The 12,047-nt window shown below is 42.8% G+C and overlaps 1 protein-coding gene across 1 annotated transcript in view; it reads left to right on the forward strand.

The window, feature by feature from the left end:
- lama1 (laminin, alpha 1) overlaps positions 1-12,047 on the forward strand; it is an 86,011-nt gene that overhangs the window by 36,926 nt on the left and 37,038 nt on the right. The window contains exons 13-20 of the mRNA XM_029661076.2: positions 1,775-1,876; positions 2,121-2,447; positions 3,226-3,336; positions 4,796-4,923; positions 6,372-6,458; positions 6,722-6,933; positions 8,457-8,563; positions 11,640-11,820. Coding sequence (XP_029516936.2) covers positions 1,775-1,876; positions 2,121-2,447; positions 3,226-3,336; positions 4,796-4,923; positions 6,372-6,458; positions 6,722-6,933; positions 8,457-8,563; positions 11,640-11,820 — 1,255 coding nt within the window. The remainder of the gene's footprint in view (positions 1-1,774; positions 1,877-2,120; positions 2,448-3,225; positions 3,337-4,795; positions 4,924-6,371; positions 6,459-6,721; positions 6,934-8,456; positions 8,564-11,639; positions 11,821-12,047) is intronic.

The following is a 12,047-nucleotide window of genomic DNA, read 5'->3' on the forward strand; positions in this document are numbered from 1 at the left end:
TCCCCCTACCTCTCTCTCTCTCTCTCTATTCTCTTACTCCCCCTACCTCTCTCTCTCTTCTCTTACTCCCCTACCTCTCTCGTTCACTCTCCTCTCTCTCTTCTCTTACTCCCCCTACCTCTCTCTCTCCTCTCTCTATTCTCTTACTCCCCCTACCTGTCTCTCTCCTCTCTCTCTTCTATTACTCCCCTACCTCTCTCTCTCCTCTCTCTCTCTTCTCTTACTCCCCCTACCTCTCTCTCTCCTCTCTCTCTTCTCTTACTCCCCCTCTCTTCTTTCACTCTCCTCTCCCCCTTCTCTTACTCCCCCTACCTCTCTTTTTCACTCTCTCTCTTCTCTTACTCCCCCTACCTATCTCTCTCCTCTCTCTCTCTCTTACTCCCCCCTACCTCTCTTCTCTTATTCTCTTACTCCCCCTACCTCTCTCTCTCCTCTCTCTCTTCTCTTACTCCCCCTACCTCTCTCTTTCACTCTCCTCTCCCCCTTCTCTTACTCCCCCTACCTCTCTTTTCACTCTCCTCTCTCTCTTCTCTTACTCCCCCTACCTCTCTCTCCCTCTCTCTTCTCTTAATCCCCATACCTCTCTCTCTCCTCTCTCTCTTCTCTTACTCCCCCTACCTCTCTCTCACTCTCCTCTTTCTCTTCTCTTACTCCCCCTACTCTTCTCTTATCTTACTCCCCCTACCTCTCTCTCTCCTCTCTCTCTTCTCTTACTCCCCTACCTCTCTCTCTCCCTCTCTCTCTTCTCTTACTCCCCTACCTCTCTCTCTCCTCTCTCTCTTCTCTTACTCCCCTTCCTCTCTCTTTCACTCCCTCTCTCTCTTCTCTTACTCTCTCTTTCCTCACTCTCCTCTCTCTCCTTCTCTCTTCTCTTACTCCCCTTCCTACTCCCCCTCTCTCTCTCTCTCTCTCTCTCTCTCTCCTCTCTCTTCTCTTACTCCCCCTACCTCTCTCTCTCTCTCTCTATTCTCTTACTCCCCCTACCTCTCTCTCCTCTCTCTCTTCTCTTACTCCCCCTACCTCTCTCTTTCACTCTCCTCTCCCCTTCTCTTACTCCCCCTAACTCTCTTTTTTTCACTCTCCTCTCTCTCTTCTCTTACTCCCCCTACCTCTCTCTCTCCTCTCTCTCTTCTCTTAATCCCCCTACCTCTCTCTCTCTCTCTCTCTTCTCTTACTCCCCCTACCTCTCTCTTTCACTCTCCTCTCTCTCTTCTCTTAATCCCCCTACCTCTCTCTCTCCTCTCTCTCTTCTCTTACTCCCCCCTACCTCTCTCTCTCCTCTCTCTCTTCTCTTACTCCCCCTCTCTCTCCTCTCTCTCTCCTCTCTCTCTCCTCTCTCTCTTCTCTTACTCCCCCTGTCTCTCTCTTTTTCCACTCGTCATTTGTAGTCCCTCTTCTTTCCTCCCACTGTGTGTTAATACAGGGTGCCCTGTAATTATAGTCAAGTAGGGCCGGGCACTTTATTAATTGCCAAATTAATGAGGTTCCATTCATTAGAACCCTGTCGTGTGTGTTCTACTGTACCCATTAGTCCCTCCAGTGATTAGAATTAATTAATTAGAATTAGTAATTATTTCTGGAATGGCCTTAATATCTGGAGGGAGGGAGAGAAAGATCGAGGCAGCAATTATCCCTGTGGGCCTGGTTTTACTTCTATAATTAGTGTAACGAATTTCGACAATTGCATATTTGCTGTAGGTAATGTTTTCTTGAGTCTAACACTTTATTTTTTACAATTTTCCCCTTTTCGTTTTTTTCCCATTGCTTTGTGAAGCTGACATCATATGGAGGGCTTTTAAACTACACTGTGGCCTATGATGTTTCTGTGGACAATGTGGACAATTCTCTGCCATCACAGTTTGATTTGATTATTGAGGTAAGTTAATATTGTGCTAACTGGATATGTATTCCACCTGGCTATGATATTAGCTGTGGAATGCAAGATTGTGAACCTAGTTTACAGTAAAATAAACTTCTAGACCATTATAGATTTGATTACCATTATGGAATCACCCGAATCAGCCCTAAATCTAGAACCATTCCTAAGGATTGAGCATACCAACCCCCGTTAATATGAATCAACATTTGTTGCTAAATGCCTTGTCTGGATGCGTCCCCAGGGGAACGGGAGAACCCTGCGTCAGACGCCCCCCAAGCAGCTCTTCCTGACGCCCCTGCGGGAGCAGCTTGTTTCCGTGGAGCTCCTACCGCAGGGCTTCGTAGACCTACACACAGGCCAGAGGGTTGACAGGGACGAGCTGATGACCGTATTGGCGGACTTGGCCGGACTGAGGATCAGAGGCCACCTCAATGCCAGCGCAGAGGGGGCACTCAGGTTGAGCACTGTATCTCTAGACATGGCAGACATCAGGGCTGCTAACCCAGTCCAGGCCCGGGACGTGGAGCAGTGTGAGTGCCCCTGGGGCTACTTGGGCACATCCTGTGAGGTAAACACCCAGGTCACGTGACGGTGTCCGGGTTGATACTGTTTCCTACTGTATGTGTCTGGTCTAGTTAATGACTTGTGCTGTGTCAGCATCCCTTGTAAAAGCAAAGCGCATTATGCATTTCAGATGGCTAAGTTAGCTAGAGTTAGAAGAGCAACAGTGTTGTGGGTTCGATTCTCAGATAATCCATATATTTTCAATACATGTGTTTACTATAGATCACTTCAGATAAACACAACTTCTAAATCATGTTATACACTGAGTGTACAAAACATTAGGAACATCCTCCTAATATTGAGTTCCACTCCCCCATTTTGCCCTCAGAACAGCCACATGGACTTTACAAGGTGTCAAATGTGTTCCACAGGGATGCTGTCCCATGTTGACTCCAATGCTTCCCACAGTAAAATTGGCTGGATGTCCTTTGGGTGGTGGGCCATTCTTGATACAAATCGGTGTGCCTGGCACCTATTACCATACCCCTTTCAGACACACTAAATATAGTTTTGTCTTGCCCATTCACCCTCTGAATGGCACACATTCCCAAACCATGTCTCAATTGTCTCAGGCCTTAAATCCTTCTTTAACCTGTCTCCTCCCCTGATTGAAGTGGATTTAATAAGTGACATCAATAAGGGATCATAGCTTTCACCTGGATTCACCTGGTCAGTCTATGTCGTCGAAAGTTGTGCCACATAGTCTGAATACCCGTTCTTATTTTATGTGACTTTGGGTAAAAGTGACTGCAAAATGATGATGTTTCTCTCTGTGTTTGTAGTTCTGTTCATCTGGATTCTATCGCGTTGGCGGGATCCTGTTCGGAGGTAACTGTCTCCAGTGTGAGTGTAACGACCACGCTACAGAATGTGACATCAACGGAGTCTGTCTGGTGAGTCTCACCTATCTGTCCCATGTCATGTTTAGACAGCAGGGGGCCAGAGACGTAGACATATGAGAAATAGATATACCATAAATGTATTCCATACATCTGTCAATGAAGTCTGTCCATCAATGTATTCCATACATCTGTCAATGTCACCTTTCTGTCCCACGTCATGTTTAGACAGGGGCCAGAGACGTAAACATATGAGAAATAGATATACCATCAATGTATTCCATACATCTGTCAATGAAGTCTGTCCGGCGAGTCACCTTTCTGTCCCACGTCATGTTTAGACAGGGGCCAGAGACGTAAACATATGAGAAATAGATATACCATAAATGTATTCCATACATCTGTCAATGAAGTCTGTCCGGCGAGTCACCTTTCTGTCCCACGTCATGTTTAGACAGGGGCCAGAGACGTAGGAATATGACCCATAGATATCAGTGCAGGCTGCTGAGGGGAGGACGGCTCATAATAATGGCTGGAACGGAGCAAATGGAAACCATGTGTTTGATGTGTTTGATACTATTCCACCTTGTCCGCTCCAGCCATTAAGACGAGCACGTTCTCCCCAATTAAGGTAACACCAACCTCCTGTGATAGGTATACCATACATCTATGGCTTGTTTGTGGGATCTAAGCGTGATCGCATCTACTTCTACCACCATCTTTGTAAAATAAGGACATGGTCACTTCCAGCCGTTTATCTGACCCTAACATCTGCACTAGCTAACCTCTAAACTAGTTGTAGCTTCACTTCACAGCTAGAGGCTAAACCAATGAACAAACCCTCAGTATGAAGCTTCCTGGATTGAGCTGTGTTTGTTGACAGCCATATAATGGGTCACTGTTCTGGCTGGGTCTAAAATGGCTTCCTTATTTCCTATATAGCGTACGACTTTTGGCTAGAGCCGACCATCCTATTCCCTATACAGTGCACGGCTTTATAGTGAACAGTGTGCGCAGTTTGGGCTCAAATGAATTTGGGTTTGGGTTTCAAATGAATTCCTCCCCCTATTGGATGACAAGTTAATCCTGAGTAATGCTGTGTTAGGTGTTTAAATGGCGTGTGACAAAGCAATGATTATCCAATGGCTACTGCCAGGCATTCATTATGTCAATATACAATGTAAATCAAAAGGCATGCTAAACCCAGTAGCTACTATGTTCAATTGAATACGTGAAGATGATTCACTTTGATTCGGTTAGGTTTAGCAGTTTGGTGCACTTAAAGGGGTAGTTCACATTTCAAAGTTTTATCTTACTTACCTAGGGTGGTCATCCAAACAGTTTTTTTAAGTTGGAAAAAAAAAAAAAAAAGCGAACTATCCCTTTAACATGGCAGTGGAGGTTTTATCCCAAGAGATTGTGGTTGCTATGGAGTGTATGGCAGTGTAAGGGCATGTGTGTCAGAGCAGGAACAAGTTTAATTGGGACACTGTTGCCTTAAATCATTCCCCAGGACTGTACAGACAATACCACTGGGCCCCACTGTAACCAATGCCTTCCCGGTTACTATGGCGACGCCTCAGAGGGCACCCCAGAGGACTGCCAGAGATGTGCCTGCCCGCTGATAGTGGCGACGAACAAGTGAGTGACTGTGCCAACTCTGTGCCAATGTACCATTCATTCAGATTCTAGAAACCCTCTCCATGGCGATAGATAGGTCACATGTGCGTGGGCGCTGGGTGGTGGAGAGTTTGGCCGTTACACACTGAGTGCACAAAACATTAGGAACATCTTTCTAATATTGAGTTGCACCCCATTTTGCCCTCAGAACAGACTCAATTTGTTAGACTCTACTAGGTGTGGAAAGCGTTCCATAGGGATGCTGACCCATGTTACCTCCAATGATTCCCACAGTTGTGTCAAGTTGGCTGGATGTCCTTTGGGTGGTGGACCATTCTTTATTTTTCATTTTATTTAACCTTTATTTAACCAGGAAGGGCTCATTGAGATTTAAAATATATTTTTCAAGAGCGTCCTGGCCAAGATAGGCAGCACCAAGTCATTACAAAAATTACAGACAAACAACATGAAAAACTACAAGTAAATCTAGTAAAAACCATCGAATTCACAAGAGTATAACAAAATCAAAAACAGCAAATTAAAAACATTGACAAGTCAGTGAATCAGTCTCAAGATCATTCATCAGTGATTTAAAAATACCAATCGGGACAAGTTCTTCCAGTTTAAATGTCACGACTTCCACCAAAGTTGGCTCCTCTCCTTGTTCGGGCGGCGATCGACGTCACCGGCTTTCTAGCCATCGCCGCTCCGTTTTTCATATATCCATTTGTCTTGTCTTGTTTTCATACACACCTGGTTTTCATTTCCCCAATCAATCTACTTGTATTTATAACCCTCTGTTTCCCATCATGTTCTGTGTGTAATTGTTTTCATGTCAAGCGATGTTCTTTAGCTCTTTCCATTATTGTTCTGTGTTTTTGAGCGCGTTTGTTTTGTTGTGCTCCCTGTTTGGAACTATAATAAAGTGCGCTTCATTTATCATACTCTGCTCTCCTGCACCTGACTTCGCCTTTAAACACACCTTGACATTAAAAGTATTTTATACAAACTGTTGAGCATGAAAAACCCAGAAGTGTTGCAGTTCTTGACAAATGGCACAAATACACAGTCCATGTCTCAATTGTCTCAAAGTGTATTTAACAGGTGACATCAATAAGGGATCAAAGCTTTCACCTGGATTCACCTGGTCAGTCCATGTCATGGAAAGAGCAGGTGTTCCTAATGTTATGTGCACTCAGTCTAGGTTCTTATGTCAACAACAGAATGTTTCAACTGCCCGTGATACTTTATTGTGTGAATAGATACGAAGCACAAACGTAGTTGTGGAACAATTTTAGTAGTGGAGATAAGAGGTGAGTTCTGCCCCAATACAATATGAAATGCTTCAAGTTGAAGAAAAGCCCTATAGAAACACAAATCATCATCATAAAATCTGTAGCTCTTAGTGATACGTCATGTAGACTCCCCCTAAGACTCCTGACTATTCACACTGCTGGTCTCTTCTTCAGTTTCAGCCCCACCTGTCTCCTGGAGGGCCCTGGGCAGGTGACATGTGACCAGTGCCAGCAGGGCTACACTGGGACTAAGTGTGAGAGGTCTGTAGACCAAATGTTCTTAAACCTAATCTTGTCTGTTTGACCCCTGTCTTCACTTCTTAGACCTATACTATATAATCAGACATGTTTCACTTGTTGCTAAGTACATATTAGTAATTACACTTAACAGTTTGCATGGAAAAATATGTATTATAAGTGAAACTAAGTTACAGTATACACCAATTCTAGTCTCAACCATTTCATGAATCGTATGATTAAGTTTATTATATTAGGTGTTAATCTTCGAACTTTGACTTCTCCAGGTGTGCTAATGGTTACCATGGCGACCCGACTGTGGCAGGCAAGGAGTGTGTGCTGTGTGAGTGTAACGGAAACGTGGACCCCTGGGACCCGGGCCACTGTGACACCAGCAGCGGTGTGTGTCTGAAGTGTCACAGCCACACCAGCGGAGACGACTGTGAGAGGTGTGAGGACGGCTACTATGGTGACGCCATCACTGCCAAGAACTGCCAGGGTAAGAGAGCTGTGATGATGATGATGATGTTTTTTGTCCTTATAGAGGATTCTTCCACAGATCCCCTCACAGTTACACATTTACTACAAGAAACATCCTTCACCTAGACGTGCAGTACATCTATAATATGTACCAAATCAGGTCACAGATTACACAGTGAAAATAGACAGGAAATAGACACTTTTGCTTGTTTCTGAGTAGCATTTAGTCAGTCAGTGGAATGCTGAGTGAAGGACATGGCCAACCATTCACAGATTAAGTCTCAACTTTGACCTAGTTCTGCGTCGTCACGTGTCTGACCTGTTCCTAACAATAAGGTCTGTTATGGGTCAGGGCCCGTATTCACAAAGTGTCTCTGAATAGAGGTGTGCTGATCTGGGATCGGGTCCTCCCTGACCATGTAATCTCATTCATTATGATCTAAAAGGCTAAACTGATCCTAGATCAGCAATCCTATTCTGAGACGCTTGGTGAATACAGAACCAGCCATGTTACCTTAGGCACCGGGAGGCCAAAGTTTAGGCTCAATCCCTGCCGGGATACGAACAATGATGTGTATAAACCCTGGATAGCTAATGCTATGTATTTGGTACTCCCCAGAAGGAGTAGTCCTCCATAGGAATGAATGGAATTCTACAGCATTTACATTAAATGGGACAAAGGACAAAATTGCATATATTTTTTATTGTAGTGGGGACAGTAACAGTAGTTTCAAATAATATACTTTTAGGAAAATGTTGATGTTTAGTTGACATAATCTAATTTAAAAGTATGCATTAAGGTGTCTGTAATATAATAAATGTGTCAAAAACAAATGTAGACAATAAATACATTTCTATAGCTTCCAAAATATTGTTTACAATATTTTTTACGGAGAGTTAAACAGCGCCCCCTGTCAGTCTAGTGTTTACATAAATAATTGGTCAAGATATGGTATGGGACCTGCCCTCTCAAGGCAGCTCATGAACAGTTTATGAAGTCTTATAAGAATTATGGTAATTATGCATCATTCCCAGACCTGGTTTTGTGACAATGTCAGCATACCACAACATTGAAAATCTGTAGATGTTATGAGAATAGGAATGTAATGTTCATAGTGAGATATGTGATGCTGGTAATGGATTCAGTCAACACCTAGAATGGCGTTCATTTCACCATCAAACATGGTCAAATATATTGTGATAGATGTGCAATTTTACTTCAAATGTGTGTATTTCCTTCTTATGAAAGGCAACTGTAGAAGAGCTCTTTATAATGGATAGAGTGACATCTAGGGGAATATCGTAATACTGCAAGTCAGCCTCCTTGCAGTAACCTTTCTACAATCTTTTCCATGTCTGTGTAATGTCTATACTACATGAAAAAACCTGTATTTTATAATCGAAATGGCGCTTTGAGAATTGTTTGATTATTTTAGGATATATCTCTCCACTTACCAATATTATTTTCAACATTAAATTGGAGCAAGTGTCCTGGTGTTATAAACATGTACGTTAACGACTGTTTTACTCCCCTGTGTGTAGCTTGCAGTTGCCATGGAAATGGGTCATACTCGGCCATGTGTGACCTGCTCACTGGACAGTGTACCTGCAAACCCAACGTAGTGGGAGAGAAGTGTGACCAGTGTCAGGTATGTAGACTGTATATCTTTATCTGTTTCATAATATATTCACAACTTCAAACTCACATACCATAGGGCCAAGAGTTTTTCTTACCAGAAAAAAAACTATTGTCCCTAGTTATGGTCTCTGGTCACACCAAGAAAAAGTCCAGGCCCTTCCTTCCACCCTCCATTTTCTGTGTAAATCCACCCTATTCCCATACCTCTCCTTGCAATTAGTATTTGGAATTTGGAAAGGCATGCTAAGTTTCCAGCCCAGTCCATTGGAACGCTTAGTTCTCAGAGGGTGCCCAAGGTCTCCTGCTTCTTTCCTCCCTGCGTTCCGCTTCCCACACCCGCCTTCCAATAAAGACCAGCTGGTCAAAATGCAGTCCAATGTTTTGGATATATTCATTAGCACGATCAGATTGTCTGTCTCACACCCTGGCAAAGAGAGATAGGGAAGAGAGAGGTAGCGAGGGAATATGGGAAGGAGGGAGGGAGAGAGAGAGAGAAAGACAGAGGGATAATATTTTGTTGCTTATTTAGAGCAGAGTTGGTTTGTTTGGTTGGGGAGGGGTCTTTGGCTGGGCAAGGACTGTTCTAATGGAACCAAAAGGACTGTTCAAATGGAACCAAAAGGACTGTTCTAATGGAACCAAAAGGACTGTTCAAATGGAACCAAAAGGACTGTTCTAATGGAACCAAAAGGACTGTTCAAATGGAACCAAAAGGACTGTTCAAATGGAACCAAAAGGACTGTTCAAATGAAACCAAAAGGACTGTTCAAATGGAACCAAAAGGACTGTTCTAATGGAACCAAAAGGACTGTTCTAATGGAACCAAGAGGACTGTTCTAATGGAACCAAAAGGACTGTTCAAATGGAACCAAAAGGACTGTTCAAATGGAACCAAAAGGACTGTTCAAATGGAACCAAAAGGACTGTTCTAATGGAACCAAAAGGACTGTTCTAATGGAACCAAAAGGACTGTTCAAATGGAAGCAAAAGGACTGTTCTAATGGAACCAAAAGGACTGTTCAAATGGAACCAAAAGGACTGTTCAAATGGAACCAAAAGGACTGTTCAAATGAAACCAAAAGGACTGTTCTAATGGAACCAAAAGGACTGTTCAAATGGAACCAAAAGGACTGTTCTAATGGAACCAAAAGGACTGTTCTAATGGAACCAAAAGGACTGTTCAAATGGAACCAAAAGGACTGTTCAAAAGGAACCAAAAGGACTGTTCTAATGGAACCAAAATTACTTTTCAAATGGAACCAAAAGGACTGTTCAAATGGAATCAAAAGGACTGTTCTAATGGAACCAAAATGACTGTTCAAATGGAACCAAAAGGACTGTTCAAATGGAACCAAAAGAACTGTTCAAATGGAACCAAAAGGACTGTTCTAAAGGAACCAAAAGGACTGTTCAAATGGAACCAAAAGGACTGTTCAAATGGAACCAAAAGGACTGTTCTAATGGAACCAAAATGACTTTTCAAATGGAACCAAAAGGACTGTTCAAGTGGAATCAAAAGGACTGTTCAAATGGAACCAAAAGGACTGTTCTAATGGAACCAAAAGGACTGTTCAAATGGAACCAAAAGGACTGTTCTAATGGAACCAAAAGGACTGTTCAAATGGAACCAAAAGGACTGTTCAAATGGAATCAAAAGGACTGTTCTAATGGAACCAAAATGACTGTTCAAATGGAACCAAAAGGACTGTTCAAATGGAACCAAAAGAACTGTTCAAATGGAACCAAAAGGACTGTTCTAAAGGAACCAAAAGGACTGTTCAAATGGAACCAAAAGGACTGTTCAAATGGAACCAAAAGGACTGTTCTAATGGAACCAAAATGACTTTTCAAATGGAACCAAAAGGACTGTTCAAGTGGAATCAAAAGGACTGTTCAAATGGAACCAAAAGGACTGTTCTAATGGAACCAAAAGGACTGTTCAAATGGAACCAAAAGGACTGTTCTAATGGAACCAAAAGGACTGTTCAAATGGAACCAAAAGGACTGTTCTAATGGAACCAAAAGGACTGTTCAAATGGAACCAAAAGGACTGTTCAAATGGAACCAAACGGACTGTTCAAATGGAACCAAAATGACTGTTCTAATGGAACCAAAAGGACTGTTCAAATGGAACCAAAAGGACTGTTCTAATGGAACCAAAATGACTGTTCTAATGGAACCAAAAGGACTGTTCAAATGGAACCAAAAGGACTGTTCAAATGGAACCAAAAGGACTGTTCAAATGGAACCAAAATGACTGTTCAAATGGAACCAAAAGGACTGTTCAAATGGAACCAAAAGGACTGTTCAAATAAAAAGCCAAACTCAAAAGCTCATGAATTTAGATCATATTTATCTAGGGAGAACAGCGAGCAGTCTTGTGCTTCTCTCTCTTTCAGTATGTTTTATTCATGTTTAATCCAATTGGGGATGTAGATATAGAGAGATGGGGAGGGAAGTTGGGGCAGCAGCTTCTCTCTAATCCCAGAATCAGATGCTCTGGCTGGTGTAAATTCTGACCCACGTCCTGGCCCTGGCTGTCTGGTTCCTGGTTCTCCGTTGGGTCCAATGTGGACTGAGAGTTGACAGCTTTGGCAGAGAGGACTGATAGAGACAGATGAAGCCCTACGCCAGGAATATTAGAGGAGATGGGATGTACTTCCTGCCTGTTCATGTTAGATGGTAACTGTGAGGTGATTGGTGACAGTGAGACCCTCTGCTGATAGTGATGATGTCATTGGACATGGAGAAGTATTACTTCTAGTGTCTCTTGGCATCCTGCTACATGCTCTCTACCAAGGATACAGATAGAGTAATACGCATATTTTTACAGATGTAGGATCTTAATTTGAGCCAGTTTGTTACAGCAGGAAAATAATCCTGCAGCAACAGGAAATGTGAATTATTATGTGGAATATAAATCATGGACATTTTGTAGGGGTTGCTACATTTTTTCTCAGGGAAAATCAAGTCTGAAGATCCTACATCTGTATGTCTGGATATATTTGAGGGAAAATCAAGAAGATTCAGATGGTTAGCTGATGGAAGTTAGTAACAATTGGTATTTTCTTCTGTGTGTTTTCCAGGTGGGCTTCCACAGTCTTCTCAGTGGACAGGGGTGCAGAGACTGTAACTGTAGCCAATCAGGATCTGTGTCCACAGCATGTGAGGAGGAGGGGCGGTGCCAATGCATCCCAGGGGTGGCGGGGGACAAATGTGACCGATGTTACCATGGTTACTTCAACTACCAGGACAGAGGGTGTACACGTAAGGCCACAAACTTTACCCAAACTTTAAACTAACATTCATTTGAGTTTTACTCTGATCTGATCTTCATTCTCTCTATCCCCCAAATCTATCTATCTATCTATCTATCTATCTATCTATCTATCTATCTATCTATCTATCTATCTATCTGTCTGTCTGTCTGTCTGTCTGTCTGTCTGTCTGTCTGTCTCTTTCTTTCTCTCTCTTTCTTTCTCTTTCTCTTTCTC

The sequence above is a fragment of the Oncorhynchus nerka genome, linkage group LG6 (assembly GCF_034236695.1).
Source record: "Oncorhynchus nerka isolate Pitt River linkage group LG6, Oner_Uvic_2.0, whole genome shotgun sequence".
Classification (NCBI taxonomy): domain Eukaryota; kingdom Metazoa; phylum Chordata; class Actinopteri; order Salmoniformes; family Salmonidae; genus Oncorhynchus; species Oncorhynchus nerka.